This window comes from Fukomys damarensis, unplaced genomic scaffold (genome assembly GCF_012274545.1).
Source record: "Fukomys damarensis isolate Sample0158 unplaced genomic scaffold, DMR_v1.0_HiC HiC_scaffold_39, whole genome shotgun sequence".
NCBI classification, from domain to species: domain Eukaryota; kingdom Metazoa; phylum Chordata; class Mammalia; order Rodentia; family Bathyergidae; genus Fukomys; species Fukomys damarensis.
The window spans coordinates 100,580,720-100,601,654 of record NW_022900951.1 but is presented as its reverse complement, the minus strand read 5'-3'; the positions used below and the strand labels follow the sequence as shown (position 1 = coordinate 100,601,654).

General features: G+C 33.6%; 1 protein-coding gene across 5 annotated transcripts in view; it reads right to left on the bottom strand.

The window, feature by feature from the left end:
• Positions 1-2,560: 2,560 nt before the first annotated feature.
• Positions 2,561-20,935, bottom strand: part of Stag2 (stromal antigen 2) — a 130,086-nt gene continuing 111,711 nt past the window's right edge. For 4 of the 5 annotated variants that reach the window (XM_010609954.3, XM_010609951.3, XM_033760195.1 and 1 more), the window contains exons 27-34: positions 20,735-20,883; positions 19,265-19,393; positions 16,354-16,577; positions 13,683-13,872; positions 13,482-13,592; positions 10,238-10,364; positions 8,899-8,976; positions 2,561-4,555 (exon numbers count right to left, since the gene is read on the bottom strand). In XM_010609954.3, coding sequence (XP_010608256.1) covers positions 4,532-4,555; positions 8,899-8,976; positions 10,238-10,364; positions 13,482-13,592; positions 13,683-13,872; positions 16,354-16,577; positions 19,265-19,393; positions 20,735-20,883 — 1,032 coding nt within the window. In that variant the 3' untranslated portion in view covers positions 2,561-4,531. The remainder of the gene's footprint in view (positions 4,556-8,898; positions 8,977-10,237; positions 10,365-13,481; positions 13,593-13,682; positions 13,873-16,353; positions 16,578-19,264; positions 19,394-20,734; positions 20,884-20,935) is intronic. The other variant, XM_033760196.1, reaches the window with a different exon arrangement.

The following is a 20,935-nucleotide window of genomic DNA, read 5'->3' as shown; positions in this document are numbered from 1 at the left end:
GTAACTAGATACCCAACTATTCTTCCAGTTTTGATTCACCTACCTCTTAGCAGTTACTACAGCGGTACCTTGGTTCACACTTTGCAAACAATTTTAGGTGACAAACAGAAGCATCTGGCAAAATTTTGTGAACTCTGCATCAGGTGACGAACATAGCCATAGCTATCTTTTCTAGAATCGTGGAATGAATTAAGCTCATGAACAAGGTACCACTGTACTTCTTACATATGACAGTCGCATATGCTGCCTCTGCCTGAAATTCTCACACAGTCCTAGTGCCCCAAACTCCCAATCCTCTTTTACCTGGATTTCCTCTCTGCCTTTAAAGATGCAACGCTAGTAAAGCTTTATTTATAATAGTCCAAAAAGAGAAACAATCCAAATGTCCACCAACCACTGAATTGGTAGGTTGTTTTTTGTTTTGCACAGTACTGGGGATCGAACTCAGGACCTTGTGCTTGGGAGGCAAGCGGCGGCACTACTCAGCTAAATCCCAGGCCCATGTAGTGTATCTTTACAATGGATCACTACTCAGGAATAAAAGGAATGAACTATTTGGATGGATGGGACACACACAACGCGCATATGATTCACAAACGTAACAGCCATTATCATTGTAGAAAGGTTGGAAGCATAAACTGGTTAGAGAATAAAGGAATCTTCAGGACTGATGGTAAAGTTCAATAACAGCAAAATATATACTTACAGTTTGTGTACTCACTGTTTGTTACTTTTAACAACATGCAATGCTGAAATACTTAAAAAGGTACCATGTTTGCAATTTATTTTAAAATATGTAAAAGACGAGACAAGTTGATGGATATTTAGCAATACCAATTCTTCCAACGTTGTGTGTGAAATTTTCTTCATAAAATGTTTAGGTAAAACACAAGTGTCAATACTACAGGAAGGTCCCTGAACATACCCACTGTTAATAATGTCTCGTCTGTGCTCTCAGACTTACTCCATTTCATTAGTATTACATCAGCATCCCAACTCTGAGGAGCTACTGACAATTTCACAACAAAGCCTGTCTGGCCAGCAGCTAGCACAAGGTTAGGCACACAGCAGACAGTATTTTTTTGGCCTAAAGAGAATTTCATCACCTAGTTGTCTCATAACCAAAGGCCTTGTGCTCTATTGGCTCATTTGTCCCCCACCACTCACAGTACCGAGGATTGAAAGTAGGGCCTAGACACATGATGGCAAGCACTTAATTTACTACTAAGGTACATCTTCAGCCTCTTTTCCGACTGGATTTCAGAAGTTGCCCACGATGGCCTCAAATTTACAATTCTGCCTCAGCCTCCCAGTAGCTGGGATTACAGGCATGTGCCACCTCAGCCAGCTCATTTTCTTTTGCTGAATCACAGTTACTAGAATAATCTATCTCACCTGATACTAATGCATGTGACTCCTCAAGTTTCTTTTGTGGTAGGACTAAAGACATCTCTTCTAGGTTGCTTTTCTCCCCTTATCTCCTAACTTTTAAAACTATTAACAAGTAACTACTATATTGATGGGCTCAGAGCTGTTTTAACTTATACCTTCTTTATAAAAGCCAACTGGACAGCACATTAAAGACAATGTTTATTGACACTACTCAATTCTACAGCCAGCATGATTCCTTAAAACTGTACAACATAATAATGCACAATTTTACCTTTATGCTACCAATCATGCTATCCTTTTATGTATCAAGTGGTTTTAAAGCTTTGTAGATCATGATGAAGCTAAATTTCCTGGGCTTAAATACCAACACCCACTATTTACTAACCATATAACCTTGTGTAAGATATTTTAAATTTTGTAGTACCTCACTTTCCTTACCTCCTGAATTTTTAAGAGGAAAAGAAGGTTAATAATAGCATTTCCTCTTGTCATGAGGGTTAATGAGTTATTATAAGTAAATCACTTAAAACTGTTGCTGGCTATTAGCTACCATTTCACATGCTCATTCTGAAACACCAAAAACAGAAGACTCACATGGTTTACAAAACAGTCCAAATGAATAATGTCCACTGATAGGAATCTCTTTTAATTCCAGTACTCAGGAGGCTGAAGGAAGGAGGACTGCCATGAGTTTGAGGCTAGCCTGGGCTGTATATTGAATTCAAGGCCAGCCCAAACTACATAGAGAGACCCTATCTCAAGAAATAAAAAGCACATAATGCAAATCTAGTTAACACATTCAAGACAGAATTTTCAGTAAGAATAAATTCTTTTTCAACCATAATCTAAGGTAGAATTCTCTCTCATTTCACACTCCCTGGAAGTTTTCTTTCCAGCACCTATTACAACTTTTATTTGTTGTCTCCATTAAATCTATGAAGGAAGGACTGCTAAGCCATGCCTGGCACATAGTAGGCTTTCAGATATATCCTGAATGAGCAATGTAGACATTTCAAAGTGTGTTTAACCCACATCAGATAAAAATTAAAGCAATAATGTTTACAGAATATTTTAAATAACCCAATTAGGGATTTAGTCTCATTTAAAAATATAGGATTTATTAACAGTATAAAATGGTGATGTTTTCTATAAATATTCCCAAACACATGTAATATAGATAGCTGATAGATCATTTAGAGTCCCCCTTCCCCTTTGATTACAAGAGATAAAACATACAACATACTGTAGGTTTATTTTTATTCAAAAAGTTACTGTCTCAAGACATAAATACAAATCAGAAAACAGTACAATTAGGACAATAGAATGTGGAGGACAACAGGTTAGAGTAATATATAAAACATTTTTAGCTGGTTGAAAACAAAGCTGTAAGAACTGCTTTCACAAAGAAGTACTCCCCTCAAGAGTGAGAAAAAAATCAACTTAGGTTTAAAATCATATATACAGTCCTCTCAGCAGTTCTAGTAAATGCAGTGGTGTAAAACAACATATGCAATACTTTTGCACATAACGATATTTGTAGATGGAAAATCTGTTAGACAAGTCCGGTTTCATTTGTTAACCATGATTTAATAAAATAATTGTATTTTATCATGATCTTTTAGCTAACCTATGGTTTTTGGCTACCACAGCCCAATGCTTTTTGATTTCTGACTCTAAAAACTGAAAGCCTTTTGGTATTCACCCATCTGAAGATATTCTTGTATTGCAAGCATATTAAGGCATGGAATGATTAAAATAATAACCTCAAGAACTGAGAGACGACTGACAAAAGATAGATACACATGTGATATAAGTTAATATTTTGTTTTAAACGATGTCTAGCTGCCTAAGCCTCGCAAAATGAGTTGATGTCAAAATGGCAAATAGCCACTTTCTGTTTTAAACTAATTCGTTTGTGAAAGGACATAAAATGGAAGTTTAAAGCTTAGCTTTCAAAGAATATTATGGGTTATGAATTCTATTATCCCATCTAATTTACATACAGAGGAAATGTACTGTAACCTGTTAGGAGTATCTTTAACCTGAAGACTGCTTGCAAAGACAGATAGATAAAACAATATAAAATACAAATTTAAAAATCATTTTAAAGCATGAACACTCATGCTTTTCTATTTTTAAACATTGTTAAACTTTCAATATATTTCTGAAACCTCATAATTTTAAGTTGGAATTTAAAAGTAAGAAAAAACTAAACAAACTGCGCAATTATAAAATCAGCACCAATTTATATATATATATAATTTTATTTAAAATTTAGATCCCTATTCCCACACTCTAATAAGCTGTATAATTTTTGTTTAGAATTTTTCTGCAAACATACTACAATAAGCTTCTTTTATTTGGAGACAAAATACAGTGGCACTACTGGAAGGAATATCACAACATTACATTTTTATCTTAAAGGACAAGCAAACTTTCAGGGTTGATAGTTGGGATAAGCACATTTGAGACTGGTTACCTTCTGGCAGTTCACTACATCTGGATAGTTCCGAAAAGTATAGAGAAGCTCTTGGATTTTAAAAATATCTTAAAATACATTTTAGATGAAAAAATTGTAAAAGTTCTGCTTATAAGTTTAACTTTTCTCCACAATTACAATATTTAAAACAAAGTATTGATTGATGTTTTAAGCATTTAAATTTAGAATGCTAAAAACAATTCATTCTATTCTACAATTTCAGGGGTCAGGGAATAAATTCATCCTTACTTTGTTTCTTGGATGTAAACAGAAATCCAGCAGAGGTCATCATTATTTAGTACAACCAGTAAATAAATGTGAGAGGATTTTTATCTGTACCAAATGCCTCTTCAGATTGTTATATTTTTTTTAAAAAAAGCATGAAATAATTGATTTAAAAGCCAACTAACAGCGCATAAATAAAATATTTACTTTCTAAGAAAAACTGTAGCTTATCATCAAATTGTTTACTTGTCCTTTACGTTTTTCAGGCAAACAAAACTGCCCCTCAATGCACTTGATCTTGGTAAGCATAAGCATGTCATATTCTCCTTAGAGAAAAATCTGTACAGAATTTCACTGTATCTACCACACTTTATTTTAAAACTTCCTCTTCCACTTAGAAAATGACTTCACCACAGATTTAATTGTGTACTGGTATTAAAACATTGACACCCCAAGAACCTAATGAGAGAGGGAAAAAAAAAAGTCGTTAAAATAGTCATTCATTTCTTTATAAAATATTTGTAAATATTACATTAGTACATTACTAATATTATGTTAAATAACATTCTAATAAAACCACTTTGAAAATGGTCCCTCTCTTCAGAAGTAATTCCAAAATTAAAGTGACCATTAAGGAAATAACATCAGGATTAATCAAAATGTTAATTAACTCATAAATAGAGTAGGAACCTTGGCTTAATTATGTTTACCTACACCCTACTGCCCTTAACATATATAGGAACTCAACATTTGTGGAATGATCAAATGAACACACTTCCTGACATACATTTCTGATACAAGTTCACTGCAAAGAGGTTAACAAAGTCTTTTACAAACATCCATTTCACTCTGAAGTGGGTATAGTTTTAAAAAAAGATTTTAACATAACTTGTAGAGCAAAAAACAAAAAGAAAAAAATCAAAGAACAACACAAGCATAGAGATAATAGGAAGATTTCTTTAGAATATCTGAGTTAATAACATAACTATAAATTTTAAGAGATCAAACAAGGTGAAATTTGGGGAAAATGACATACATTATTGATACTTTACTATACATTCCAGCTGAGTAAACAATGTTAGGTAAAAATCTAATAGTTACTTGTTACTAAAAGTAAAACCACATAATGGATGGACTGACTCCACCTTGTTCGTTAAATCAGAGAGGCACATAACTTTAGGATACATACTAAGCTAAGTGCTTCAATTAAAATTCTAGCACTTATGCCAATTAAATATTTTAAAATACTATAATGAACTAGTAAGAACTGCTTTCTAAGCCAGAGGGAATGAGCTGAGACTGGGATCAGATGATCACTTATTTGTAAATTAAATCTCACCTCAACAAAGCCAGATCTTAAACTGTTTTCATTGGAAGAAATTATTTATTTTCAGGCCAGAAAAACAAATAGCTACCTGACTGCAGCCTCTTTGTAATGAATTATCAAGTAATTTGGAATCCCCAGTGATGAAAACTAAGAAGAGTCATGCATCCCACTTCTTACCCTCCATTTACTGTAACTACCCACATTACATATTACTTGTCCTTCTCTTCCCTTCCCTTCAAGAAGTTTCCAGGTTCTTTGTTGGTTAAAATCGAAAGTTTTGATGGTTAGGAGGTTTCCACTAAAGAGGTCTAAATGATTTTTAAGATTCTCCTGTAGCCAAAACACTATGACTCTGGGCAAGGAAAGGTCTGAAGATTAGTGAAAGGATAAAATCTTAAATTAGTGAATTAGTGTAGAGTATAGCATGAAGATGAATTAAGTTCTTTGCAGAGTGCCTATAATTACTTTTGCTCTTTTGTGCAGATTAGTTATGCTAGATTTTCCTACTAGAACACTGAATTTGCTCCATTATACCAAGACTTTCTTTACCAATTCTACACTACATGTAAGTCTAGTAAGAGAATCTCAACACAAGAAAAGTAACATTAGTGACATTCTCTTTTCTGTTTGAACACAAACTCTATTTCTGATGTTAACATTAGTGAACACTTAAAACATATACTCAAATGTACAAATATCAAGCTTTGGGTTGCTGTGTCAATACTAGCAGAAAACAGCCATTATCATAATGGAATAAATCAATTTTGTTTCCAGGTGTAAATCAACTATACCATAAATCTAGAATCCTATGTACATGTAGCTCCAAAATGATTTGCCCAGAGTTTTTATATTTCCACTCCTGGAAGATGTAAAGATAATGTTACAAAATATACACTTAGGATTTATTTATCTATCAATAACCTGAAGCATCTAAAGTAAGGTCCTTTGAGGTACTTAGAATTGGAGAATCATAGAACTGGGCATTAAGGATTCAACTTTACCATTTTAATGACAATATAAATTGTATTTATTACACTATGGCAAGTATATTTTTACATTCAAATTTTTCCTTTATTCCATTTTCTTGAGTTATGGTCAAGACACTATGGGGCATGCATACTAAAAAAAAAAAAAAAAAAAACAAAACAAAAACACCTCAGGTGAACTTTTTAAAAAGTATTGTCACAGAGTTGAAGGTACTTGAATCTTTTGAAGATTACTGAGCATTCAGTTATGTGACTGCTGCCATCATGTGGTAATGCTATAAAACTACAATTATAGGTACAATGCCCATTTCCCTATTTTAGTTGCAGAGGCAGCCAAACTATAATTAAAAAAAGGATTTTCTCAGTTATAATTAATATACATGAGAAAATCATAAAGTTAATGGGAATAACAATTACAGTATTAGGTCCCTGTTTTATTTTTGCCTCTGATTATGGTTTTCTCAAAATGCTAAATGTTAAAAAAGTTTAAATTTGTTTCATTATTATAGGAATCTGAAGAACACCTTTTTGCAAATCTACTGTGACCAAGCAAACAAATGCTTAAAGCTCTGATGTTAAATGAATACATGAAAAAACATGGAGATCTCTAACTGTATAAATTTAGACTACAGTTAATCATTTCAATTTCCTAATCCTTTTCTTGATATTTTCATCTAAATGAGATCTCCTTTTGGTTTTGTTAAGCATAAAGAGTAGAGAGAGCAGAAGATTATGAAGTCACAATCACTGACATCAAATTACTACTCTTACAAATAAATTATGCCTAGTATAGTGTCAGCCATATAAACCCCCAAGTACTAGATTCTCTACTTTTTAAAATGACAAAGTGTACTAGAATATTCAATCCTTGGGGACAGAGTGTCTTATTCATTTTAGCACCAACCTCAGCTTGATAACTGTTGAATGAATGTATTTCAACATACCTGTTTGAAAAGATTCTCCTTAATAACCGCTACCTTCATATTTTATTAAGATATTTTACTATGTTACTAGATTATCCAGAAAACCACCAACTTCACAATACATTTCAGGATAAGAAAGGCTTCCTGTGTACTGTACTATAAATCCTTGCTACTCAAAGAATAGTCTGTAGACATGAAGCAGCAAAAGCACTTGTTAAAGATGCAAGATCCCAGGCCATGCTCCAGACCTACTGAAGCTGAATCTAGTTATATTTTACTAAGATTTCCAGATGATTCAAAGGCACATTAAAGACTGAGAAATACTGACTGGAAAGCTGCCAAGATGATTTATCTAAAGATTTCCATACCAGTTGCTCTATGATGCCCTGAGTTTTGGGTCAAATAACTGATCTTATTTATATAATGTGTTAGTATAAATTAGTTTAGCAAAATTATTTCCAAAAGCTACCTAAAAGCAGATTGTGAGGTAGGGGAGAGCAAAGAAGAAATGTGGCCTTAGAGGATGGTACAATATTCATCTGAAGTAGTAGTTTTTAGAAGGAAGGAGTTATAAATAGGTAGGACACTAAAAAGAGAGATGAAGAGCACTCAAATGACTAATGACATTCCATACAAAGTGTTGAGAGCAGAAAATAAAATATCTGGAGATGTCAGGAAAAAATCTCACAGATTATGTTAAAATCAAGTATTAAAGAAAGAATGAACTAGGAGGAAAAAGTAAGGAATATTTCTGGCAGAGAAAAAACTTTATACAATGCCATGGAGTCATCAAAAAACATTAGTCTGCTGGAGAGGAACTGTAAGATTTGGTGTGGTTGGGCACAGAATATATGTAAATGTAAAGAAAAGGACAAAGGACAAAGTAGTAAGAAACCAGGTCACTCAGGGCTTTGTTTGCCAGTTTGAGGACTCAGAATTTTTTCTTAATGGTGGTAGGGAAAAACCAATTTAGAATTATGAAGTTCTAAAGATCAGATGTGCATTTTAGAAAAATAATCCCACAAAAGATATAAAGGAAGGGTAGGGCAACAAGGTCAGTTTAAAGGCTCTGCAACAGTCCAAGTAATAACCAAGGGGACCTGAACCAAGGCACTGTCAAAGAAAATATAGAAGTACTTAAGAGAAAGAACTGACAAAACCCATTAATAAACAAGGGTTATAATGGGATAACTACTCGTCATCCTAGACATGTGAAGATTCCTCTGCTTCAAATTTCTATTACTTTTATTCCCCCATTTATTTTATCCACCTATAAATGCCAAGGAAATCTTTTGGAAGTACATTTCAAATATAAAACTACAGGAAAGATCTAAATTCCTCAACATTCAAGTTCCAACTGACCAGGGATTTGAAGGCACTTTCCCATCTGTTGCCACTGCAGCATTAGCCCTCCTCCCACTGAAATCCTGCCTGCCAGCCTCTTTTACTTAAATCCAATTGTTTCCATCAATTCTCAATACGTTGCCCCAGCTCTTCAACCTCAAACTTGGAGATTATCTATACTTTTGATTTTGCAGTCTTGGGGTACATTTAAATCAAACCTACTGATTCATCCATAATTGAAGCTGGATCAAAGAAATCAGGCTTCAGTTCTGTTCTCTCTCGTCTGTTCTTTGATGGTGGCTATGAAAAAAAAAAAAGTACATTGACATTTGCTCTAACTACAATTGAAACAGTAACTGAAAATAACCGTATCGCTAGGTGTTTCCATGGGCTATGATTGCAAGTATACAATATTCCAAATATGTACATTCAAACAACATACTATTTGAAAGTCCAAAACCACTCATTTGTGGGAAATTATTCTAAAACACAAAAATCTGGGAACATTTTTCTTTCATTTTACTTTGAAAATCCCTCTAGTAAAATAATTTTCCTTTAAAGGCATTAAATTTCTCTAAAGAGATCCTATATTTAATTACTTCTTTCTTTTAAAAAGAATACACATTGCTGCACTAAAAACAAGAATCACAAGGCTGGACATAAATTCCTAGCAGTTGGGAGGCTGAGGCAGAAGGATCACCATAAATTCGGAGGCCAGCCTGGACTAAAAAGTGAGTTCAAGGCCAGCCCAAACAATATAGCTAGACTGTCTCAAAAAACAAAACAGAACACCAAAAACCACAAGACCTAGTGTATAGTTTGGTTTTGTGAGCTGTGCAAACACAAGTATCCTCAAATCCTTTCAAGCTAACTCACAAAGTTTAATGAGAATTAGGCAAAATAAATTATGTAGGTGTATTTTGTATACTCTATGCCCTAACCATATTTATAAGTATTAAGAGAATATACCCAAACGTATATTTAACTTCCCAAGTTTAAGAAATTTTACTTCATTACCTGATATGGAAATTTGTCTCAGGAACAGCATGACAGCATGTTAATATTATTTTCATAATGGCAAGTAAATGGAAAGTTATAAGGTGCTGTGATACTATATTCACTCAAAATATTTTTGAAAGAATATATAACCATCAAATTATCATTTGATATTTGTAATCAAATTAACATAATCAACATATACCCTTTAACTCTATTTCTAAATTAATCCCAATGGTAAGTAATTTTTTTTGAGACAGGGTCTTGATTATGTAGTTCAGGTTGGCCTTCAATACATGGTGATCCTCCTGCCCCAGCCTTCTGAGTACTGGGATTGCAAATATGTGCCACCACATTTGGCTTCAATAAACAACTTTTATCATCTTAAGCTGGAATCTAATGCCCTCATCAACCTCATCCACTCCTCAGTCCCTTCTCATAACCCCAACTAGTTTAACATTTTTGCAGAAATTACTTTTTGTGGCAAGTATTTTTCTACTCTAATATATCCAACTTCATTTCCAAAAAACCTAATTGAAAGGTCTTACTTCTTTAACTTCCTTACCAAATCTATATCCATTGTGTCAAAATCCATTCCCTCATTAAGATCCTCAATTCTTCCTTCTGAGGACATCATAACATCTTCAACAATTGGCTCTTCATCATCTTCCATTAGGCTTGTTCCACGCCGACTAGAGAAATATAAAACAAAGTTAAGATCTGAACCAATGACATGACTATTAATATGCAGGCAGATACTATGTGGCTCTCTATTCAAGTATAATGAAAAATGATGGAATTAAAGGTCAGGGAAAATGATTAAGCACTGATCATGTCATCAATGATGTTGAAAATTCAATGTTCACCTGTGTAAAAATGCTAAAGAATTATGTTCGGCCTACATTACTTTGATACACATTCACCTTGATAGTTTTATATCCCATATACAACGTTTAATGAGAATTTTCCACATGGGAACATACAAAATACCTCAAATCCCTTTTGAAATTATGCAGGATACAAATTAATAAACAAATAAAACAGAACAAAAATGACATTTCCAGAATATATAATTTTACCAATACATTACTTACTCCCTAATGTGCATTAGGCATGCATTCATCATTCATTTATTTACACAGTGCCTACTCTATGACAAGTTTCTTGTGTTGAAGAGATGAGGAGGGGAGTGGAGGGGAGATAGAAAAAGAAACAGAAAGAGGGAGAAGGAAGGAAAGAAGGGAGGGAGGGAGGAAGGAAGAAGGAAAAGTGAGACATGATTCCTGCCCTCATGGAGCTCACAGTCTACCTGGGGAAAATAGAGATAAACAGTTAATCTTGAAACAATGGTATGTATTATAATAGAACTGTATATATCAAGTGCTATAAAGATACACTAAAAGAAGGGATTAAATCTGTCTCAGGAAAAGAATGAGGAACCGTAATGCTGAAACTTGAACTCTTGTGCCTTATGAAACTCAAATACCAAGACAAATAGAAAAAATAAAAATTAAGACTAAAAGCTCTATTATTACATAATCATGGAGAAACTAACCCAAGTTCACAAATTAGCCCAGATCAGCATAAAATAATGAACCCAATAGTGTAAATGACTGTTGACTTATTTCCCAATTTGGTCAACATTACCTCCTTCTGTTAGCCAAAGATACACCCCCACCTCAAAGGACCCACAAAAATCCCAACAATTTTTTACTAAATGCTTATAAAGTATACAATAGTATATTGCATCTTAAAAACATAAAAATAACAAGACATGATATCTGATCCATGCTACCCGGACAAACATGTTGATAGTGGTCTTAATAGTCCTGATTATTAAAGATATTTTCACTATATTTTGCAGAGAACTATGAAGGAATACATGTTAGCAAAGACCATAAATCCATTCTAAATTTCATTTGGAGTACATGGAAGATATATGTGATATAAACTAAAGGAAAAAAGATAATTTGGAAGTATTTTCAATTATAGGGCAGGCATCATCACAGAAAAATCATTGTAAAATGAAAGTACTTTGAAATCAGAGAAACAGAAACTTATGGTGGTATAACAAAAACAAAGAATCCTTGGATGGTAGTTATTTAAATGTAATCCCTTGTAAGAGCCTGAGGGAGATTACTTATAATTGGGAATTAAACTGCAAACCAAAGAATAATTATAAATGGTACTGAGTGATGAGATGCTCTTGAGAGGTGATGGTGAACCTTAAGCTTTCAATGATATAAGCAGCCTGCTGTGGCACATGTGCCAAAGGTTCACCACTACTGCTCTAGAGGATCTTGAGAACCAGTGCCAACTTTTCAGGGCAGAGATAAAAACCCTAATGATTGTGGACAGAATTCTGCAGTGTTGGGACTGGTGACTAACTGCAAGCTAAGAAATTATCTGTAGGATACAGTGTAACATAAGAATATGTATTAAGTGGAACATAGCCCCAAAATGGGGACAGAACCAAGTGACAGTACAGACAGTGACACTATTAGCCAAGCTAGCATACAAATCCTCATATACAACAGCACTCAGTTTCTGTCACAGTAGAGGTTAAGATCATTACAGAGATAACTAAAGTGAATGGGTATGTGCTACCACTTGTGGCAAATGATCATTTCTTAAGAAAAGCAAGTGAAATTCTTATTTTAAAACCAACAAAATAAAATGAAATACAAATTTTTAAAATACGGTAACATTACTACCTCCTACTGCTAAAACATATACCACAGTGTTACAATGCTTTCAAACTCAAATTCTTAATTTGAATCATCACACTGTCCCCCGCAAAACAATTGAAATAACCAAAATATTACCTAAAGACTGCTTGTTCACCATTTCTTTTATAGCCTAAGCCAATGAAGATTTCTGGACAATTTTTTAAATTCTCATGTAGAGCCCAATAAAAGCAGAGTATTTAAAGGATAAACTATAATTTCTTAAGCACTGAAAACATTTACTCAATCAATGAACATTTTACATAGCGCCTCTTATTTGACAAGCATTAATAGGCAATGAATGGGGTCCCTGCCCTTGAGGAGCTCACAGTCTACAAAAAGGGATAAACTCATAAACAATTATAACACATCATGGCACATGCTATAAGAAATATGAATATAAATAGTTTTATGGGAGCACAGATAATCACAACTTTACTTAAGGTGACACCGGAGCTTGTTCTTTCATGAGTTTACCAGTTACCAAGGAATGAGATATGATACTAAAATTTAGGCAGGGCTATTATTTTGAAAGATCTTGCATGCCATGAGCTAAGGAGTGTGAACTTTATCCAGCAGGCAATGGGGAGCCATGGAAAAATTTTAAGAGAGTTACATGTTAAAATTTTTATTCTAAAATAGTGATTCTTAATGGTAGTGTGAATAATGGAGTGGTAGGAAGGTGTAAAGGGAGGGGTTTGGTGAAAGGATAAATGGAGTTTGAAGGAAGAAAACCAGTTAGAATGCTAACACAACAGTTCAGGTGAGAGATGTGGGCCTGAACTACTATGGTGGGAAAATCAATTAAGATGTACCAGTAATGTATTTTTAAATTCTGTGTACCAATATAAACAAGGAGTCATATTTAAAGTTTTCCAACAGATCAATCTAAGATTGGTCCTTTGGCTATCTAGTGAATATTTAAAATGTATTTTTTTTCTGTTGGAAAGACCAATTTTTAGTTCCTTGATTATTTCAGCTTACTCTAGAGTCTGCTGAAATTTTAGGTAAGGCACACATTAAAATATATTAAAATGAATTAGTGAACTTCCTAGACTCAGACAATAAGGCACTCTCACTTACATGGCATGCTGAAGATTAGTTCGCAGTTTAACATAGCTCATTGCTGCTCTCTCCTGCTGTTGCCTTGCTTCCTCTTGTTGTCTTTGAGCTAACATCCATGTTACCTGCGTGCTTCAAGAAGAATTTTATTCTTCTTTTAACTTAACTTTTTTCTATGTAATTCATAAAGTTCTAGTACAGAAAATGAGCAAATCTACTTACTTATAATCAAGAGGTGTTTGATGATGCTCAGTCTGCATTGGATAGACACTCATGAAGCTATCCTCAGGCCGTAATCTTTTGGGTTCTCTCATAATAGTAGAGGTAAGCTGTGGTGTCTGCATCATAACAGGGGTGTGCAGTGTCTGCTCTCTGCTCAACCACATACTATCACTACTACTGCTTTCTTCAGCTGAAAGGCAAAATGCACAGCAATGAAGTATAGCCACGAATTTTGACTAATCAGATATTTAATACAACTCTTTCAGACCAACAAATATCTGGTTGCCCTTCACATGTTAGTTCAAGGAACAAGGAGATTCAAAGTTATGTAAGGATCCATTCTCCAGACTACTGTTATAGTCTAGTTGTAGAGATAAAAAAAAAAGCAGGGAATTATAATAGAGTGTGGTAAGTGTTAGGACAAAGGGAATTCAAAGGGAATGGGAGTAGTGAGATCAGAGACAGCTACCTAAAAGTAACTTCTAGCAAGAGTAGGTATCAAGTGCGCTGTGAAGGCAAGCAAAGGGAAGAATGTAAGAAAAGAGTACCATGGCATGAAACAATGACTGAGTCATATTAATCTGATTGACATTTGACCTACAAAAATGGCAATTTCATATAATTCCAACTAATAGGCTGCTACTGTTAGGGTCTAAAGATGGAAAAGAGCGGGGAGAGATAAGACTAGATAAAAAAACAGGAATCAAATTGTGGAAAGCCTTGTAATCTGTGTTAAAGTAAATTTAAGGAGTTACATGTTTGAATCAAAGAGTGACAGTATAGAGGGTGGACCTAAGAACAGGAAGACTTATGAGTAAATAGGCCATATAGGAGAATGATTATATGGCCCAGTGGAGTGAGACATGGTACTAGGAATGGAGACAATAAGAGAGTGATTCCTAAACTAAGAGATGCAGACAGCTTAGGTCTTAAGAAATTCTTAGCTGCAAAGGAACCACAAATCCGTATGTACCTTATGTACAATACGGCACTTTAAAAAAAAACAGGTTTCACACCTGCAAAAGTTATTTTTATTTCCAAATGTCAATAGGTGTTGCCATGATTAATAAGACTAATTTACAAGTACATGTAAGTGTTACTGAGTTAACAGTATTAAGTTGCTGATTTGGGATATAAAATTGAGAGCAGTTGGTCACTGAAATTGGAGGAAAACTGTTTTATTAGAATATTATATATGTATACAGAAAATATATAAGTTTCAAAGAACCGTTGCAAGAGAAATGTGCTAATATGCTAGTAATGGATTGCGTAGACTCAAATTTCACATTTTATAATATAATCACATCATTCTTTGAGTTGAACTATGCATAAATGTTTCATAAAGCTTAATGGGAAGGAGAACTTTGATGGCCCAGTACAAATCTATAAGTATTGACAACTGGTTCAGATGAGAAAAGCTTTTTAAGATTTGTAATTATATAAAGGAAATATCATCTTTTAATTGACTTTTCTATTAAAAAATTAACTTATTAGTTATCTATTAGTTGCAGAAAAAACATTCCCTATCAACTGTGATAGTAAGACAATATAACCAACCAAGTCAAAAACTGTGCAAGTAAAAGGTTTCAAATGGAAAAGAGATACTAAAGCTGTCCATAAGATCAGTCAAAGTTTATTTTTATTGTTTTAGTACAAGGGATTGAACTCCGGACCTTGCACTAGCAAGGCAGGCAGTGGCATCACTGACCTAAATCCCTGGTCCACAGTCAAGTTTTTTTTAACACTATGTTCCTGATAATGATAGCTGACAAATTATGTGGCAATTTAAAAATATGATCCTCAAATTCTCTAACAGTCTTCACAGTAAGAGGTGGAAGATTACGTCCCAGCACCTAGAATCTCTGAGAATGCTTCACCAACAGACCATAGCTTAAGGTATACTATGCAAGTCTCCACGGCTATGCTTTAAACTGGCAGCTTTCACTTCCTTTCTCTTGGAGACCAGTGACATGCTGACAAGTGCCCAGACAATCCAGCTGTCTATATGTAAATAAACATGACTTTATGATTCAAGCCACAAGCCTAAGTCTTCCTTTCCAAGACACTATATATTATGATCCTTATCATGATCTAAGTATTGAGGTAGTTTGTTACTTAGCAATAATGACAATACAACTTGAAAACTATTCTAATTTAAGGGTTCCCGAGAAAAGGGAGAAAAACATCCCTGGACTCCAAATTGAACAAACCTTGGACTGCTAGCAGTCCAAGGCTTGAAGCATCAAAATGAGAAATCAAATATGATGATAGCACTTAGAATTTCTATAAAATTCTTTACAATTAATGACTTGTTCACAGAAAATCGAGGTTGCAAACTTGCTTGTATAATAATGAGTTCATTTCCTTTTGTATACAGTATAGCAGTGATTAAAACCAAGTGCTATAGAGTCAGAATGACTGGCTCTCCTACTTAATATCCATGTGACCTACAGAAAGTTACTGAATCTCTGTGCTAATTTATCATTTGAAGATGTACCTGATGAGTTATTTAAATTGAGTTTATATGTGTAAAATGCTTAAAGCAGCATACTTATCTATTACACATTGAGTAAGTTATTACTGAACACATACAAAAGGAAAATTAAGGTCAATCTTAATTTAGTTAGTAAACATTCAAGATAAACATAAAGAGAATACACTATATCCTTACTGAGTGCAAGCTGCATGCCCTCAACCACTTTCCGTTTTCCTGTAGATGGTTTTGATTTTTTACTCCGTACAGTCGACCCCCGACTGCTGATTCCACTAATGACTGACATGGTATCATCATCACCACCAGCTAGCAAAGAATTTCTATAAGACATCAGTGGAAGCCATACATCTTCTCTTCGGAGTGACATCTGAAAGGTCATGAACTTTTCCAAGTAAACATACCTTAAAAAGAAGCAGAAACTATTAACTTTAACACATAAAACTGTTAGTTCTATCAAACCTTACTTGTGGTAGCAAGGGTATTTTACTTCAGTACTCAATACTCAATCATAGCCTTAGGACAATGATAAGCAATTTTATTTCTATCAAGACTACCAGAATATATGAGTTAAGAGCAATTCAGCTTAACATCTATTGTAATCTACTATGTCCCAGGCATGGAGGAGAGATACAAAGATGAATCATATATGGTCCCTATCTGCAAAAAGTTACAGCCTGGTAGAAATTGTAAATCTATTTCTGAATCCAAGTATCACAAGGATTATATGTAATTTTTCAATCAAAATTCAACTAACATTCATGTGACTAAGTGCTAAACATTTTTCTTTCAGTTGCTTAGCTATACTTCCAATTCTGTAAGGGAAATATTCTCTCTGCTTCAGATGAGGAAAAAAAGGGTAAGAAAAATTAGAAAAGAAGTAATATACCCACAATCATCATAAAACTCAATGAGCAGCATAACCACAATTCAGGTCCCAGGATCTCACATTAAAAGTTCAATAAGGCTAAATTATGCTTAGAATAAATGAAGACAATTACTTTTCAACTAATCATAAAGTACAATTCCAATATGTGTTTTCATTACAATGACTAATTCCAATGAATTCATTTATTAGCATAGGATACAATTAGTTGAACACCACAGGAGACATGAATTATAAAACATACTGCTTTATGATAATTGTTCAGTATGCCTTTTTAGTTACTGTAAACTTTAGTCATACACAGCAGCACTGTATGGACAATAAACTAATAGTTTGGGAATTTCTAGAAGTCTGCGACAAGACAGAGATTTAGCTAAAGAACATTCACTTGAAGGAGAATTCTAAGTCTGCATCCACCACATACTTTTTAATACAGTAGTACAGCTAAGCAGCCTTCACCAGAACTAGTCCCATTTTGCTTTATCTCTACCCCACAGGTTTCACTAACCTGAATTCACCATTTATTGCTTTAAAAATATAGTTTCCTGCAAACATCACAGCAGTTTTGTAGTTTCATGTTTGTTCTCAACACTGTTTTTTTTCTCTCATTGAGTTTATTGGTACATTTTAGGTATACAATACAGTTACATTCATCATTGGGATCTTGCACCTTTACAAGACAGGTCTTGCTTCTCAATTTTCCCCTTGTCCCTGCCGTCTCAACATTGTTTTTTTAATCTATTTTGAATGCTGTGTAGCATTACTTGATCTATCAATTTATTGATTTAACTGATAAGATATTTAGGTTTGCTTTGAATTCTTCCCCAATTCAAACAATACAAAAGTCAACATTCTTTTATGGCTTTCCCTTGTGCATGTATTCAAAAGTTTTTGTAGGATATCTACATATGAAACAAATCACTAGATTACAACCATGAATCAAGAAGAACTCTAACCTTTACTAGGCACTGCCAATAGATCCACAAAGTGATTTTTTATCAATTTACGTGGTCACATCCAATATATATGGCAAATTATCAAACATTTTGACTTTAGTTAATCTGCTATAAAGGAAATATTTCATCAATTTATATGTATGTAATGCTACTCGTGCAGTATTTTAAAAGAAACATAGGCATGCTATGTTGCCCAGGTTGGCCCTAAACTGCTGGGATAAAGCTATCTTCCTGGAGCAGACTCCCAAATAGCTTAGATGACAGGCAGGCACACACCACTGCATCAGATCGGCACAATTTTAATTGTGGAAAGTTTACAGATAACAAAGTAAACAGAAATAAAGAGTAGAATAGAATCACTTTTAGAAGTGAATATGCTCATGTAACCTGCACATTTATTGAGAGACAATGCATTCCCATGACTCCACAAAGTTTTTTCCCATTCAATAAATTCAGCTCTAGAAGTAACTACTACTGTGATTTCTATCACCATAGATTATTTTTGTCCATTTTAAAATTTTCACAAAAAACCTACCATCATTAAGATTTACTCTGTAAAAGCAAAATACCAGTGGTTTTCTAGAAGAGAATAATTAAGTATTTATAGTTTTCGACCATTTAATACCTCAAAGCCAAGGGGAAGGAAGAAAGATTTTGAGAATTTCAATTCATTCTTTGGTTTGTCAGTCACAATTTTAGGAGACTTAAAGGATAGAAGTTCCCTGTTCAAATGAGTTTGTTGAGAAAACAGGAACAGTAATTAAAGTAAAAAGATAAAATGAGGATTTCTAGTTTGCAGTGTAGTCACAGTTCAAAACACAAGACTAAAACTAAAATGCTCTCCGTGGATTCTCAATATTATTGTCTTTTAAAACATTCCCTCGTTAGCTGGGCTGTAACAAGAATGTAAATAAGAAAAAAAAAGGATTTAAATTACCTCAAAAGCTACAACTACGACAGGAGAACTCAAACAGAACAGTCATAATCCTCAAATTACAGAATTTAAGTATAAAAATTTTGTACATTGATGTAATCCTCCAAATGCGTGTACAGAATGGACAGAAGTGCAGTGATTACTGTTTAAGAATGCAAAAATGAGGGACTAATGGTATAGCTCAGAAACATACCTGGTTTCACATGCTTAAGGCCCTGGATTCAACTCCCATATCACAAAAACAAAGAATGGTGGGGGATAGAAAAAGAATCTCAAAATGAAATTAAGTGGGTCATCTCTATTAAATATACATACACTGTTCTTTTGTCTTGTCGAAGTAGTTTAGAAGAAAATTCACTCAGAATATCAAGAAATGCCAAATTTAAAGGTGGATGGCTCTCCCCTTGTGGATTAGGTTCTTTAAAAGCAAATTCTATGCCATCTCTGCAAAGAAAAAGGTTGAAATAAGTATTTTAGACATTATAATACAATTTAAGTAACTCAAAAAGCAAATTTCACTCTACGCTTTGTTTCAACTAAGATATTTCCTTTGTCGTGCATATGAGTAAAACTAATTGTTAATGAATATTTTAATGACTTACTTAAAAATAGTTTTAAAATTAAACTCTAATGAGAGCCCATTTCAAATACATTTCTATGATAACACAATTATTAAGACATCACAACACTATCAAAAATGTTAACTAAGGAAAAACAGTCCAAATAGAATTGGAAAAGAAGGCAAGTCACAGGAAGAAGATTGTAACTACTTCATGTGTGATCCTTACATATTACCTAAAATTCCCACCAATGTATTAATAGGCACAAAAATGAATTTTAGAGTTTTAGAACAAGAAAAACAGAATAAATTAATTATGCAGGAGTTATAGTTAAACATACAAGAACAGGAAAGATATTTAAGACTTTTTAAACTAAGTAAGTAAGAAAAGTAAGGGAAACATAAAACATGGAGCTTTCAATGAGTCTAAGCCTTTTAGTTATCCCTAAAACAAGGTTCTTTAATCCATAGTCAAGGGAAAACAGGGTTTAATATGCAAATGTTAGTTATGTTAAAAATAAAAAAGTAGTCAATATTTTAAAAAGTTTAACTGATCACAAATTGCATGCCTAATATAAAATCAAATGATTTCCAATTTTGATTAGGGGAAGAAAATATGCAAACAAAAAGGGTTATTAAAAACAAGGGAGGCGGGGTGTAGTGGTGCAGGCCTGTAATCCCAGCACCCAGGAGGCTAAGGCAGGAGGATCGCTGTGAATTCAAGACCAGCCTGGGTTACATATTGAGTTCCAGGTCAGTCTCAACTACATAGTGAGACCCTGTCTCGAAAAATAAATAAATAAGTAAATAAATAAATACATACATACATACATACAAGGGAAAGGGTCACTACAAAATAGAATGCAGAACTAGAAAGAGAAAACTGAAGACAAAGGAATCAAATGTCAAAGATTCCTCTATCTAGCAATGAGGTGAAAAATATGATAAAAGAGACTTTGTAATGCCTAATAAATACATGCTCCTTTGCTTCTCACAATTTATAGATTTTTTTACTATTTTACTTAAAACAGACATTCTTATGAAGGGAGTTTTAGTTCTTATTTATTATGGTAACTGAGATGGCATTATAAGTGGTTCTTAAACTTAAGATATAGATTTATAAACTGATAAAACAAATTTAATTTAGTTATTCTAAATGAAAAGGCTAGATACAAAAATTTCATAATTAAAAATTACAAGTACTGAATAAAGTGTTTGGAGATTACTTGTGTAACATGGCAATGGCTTCTCTTGTTTTCAACTGATCAAGTCCAAAAGTTAAAGCAAAACGTCGAGCAAGTTCTTTTATGCCGCTAAATGTTGAAGATGATCTATCAAAATTATAGCCATTTTCCTGTATCATTTCATTAAAAAGCTGTTTGGAAAGAAAGAAAGCATGTTAAAGTTTTTTTTATAACTATAGATTA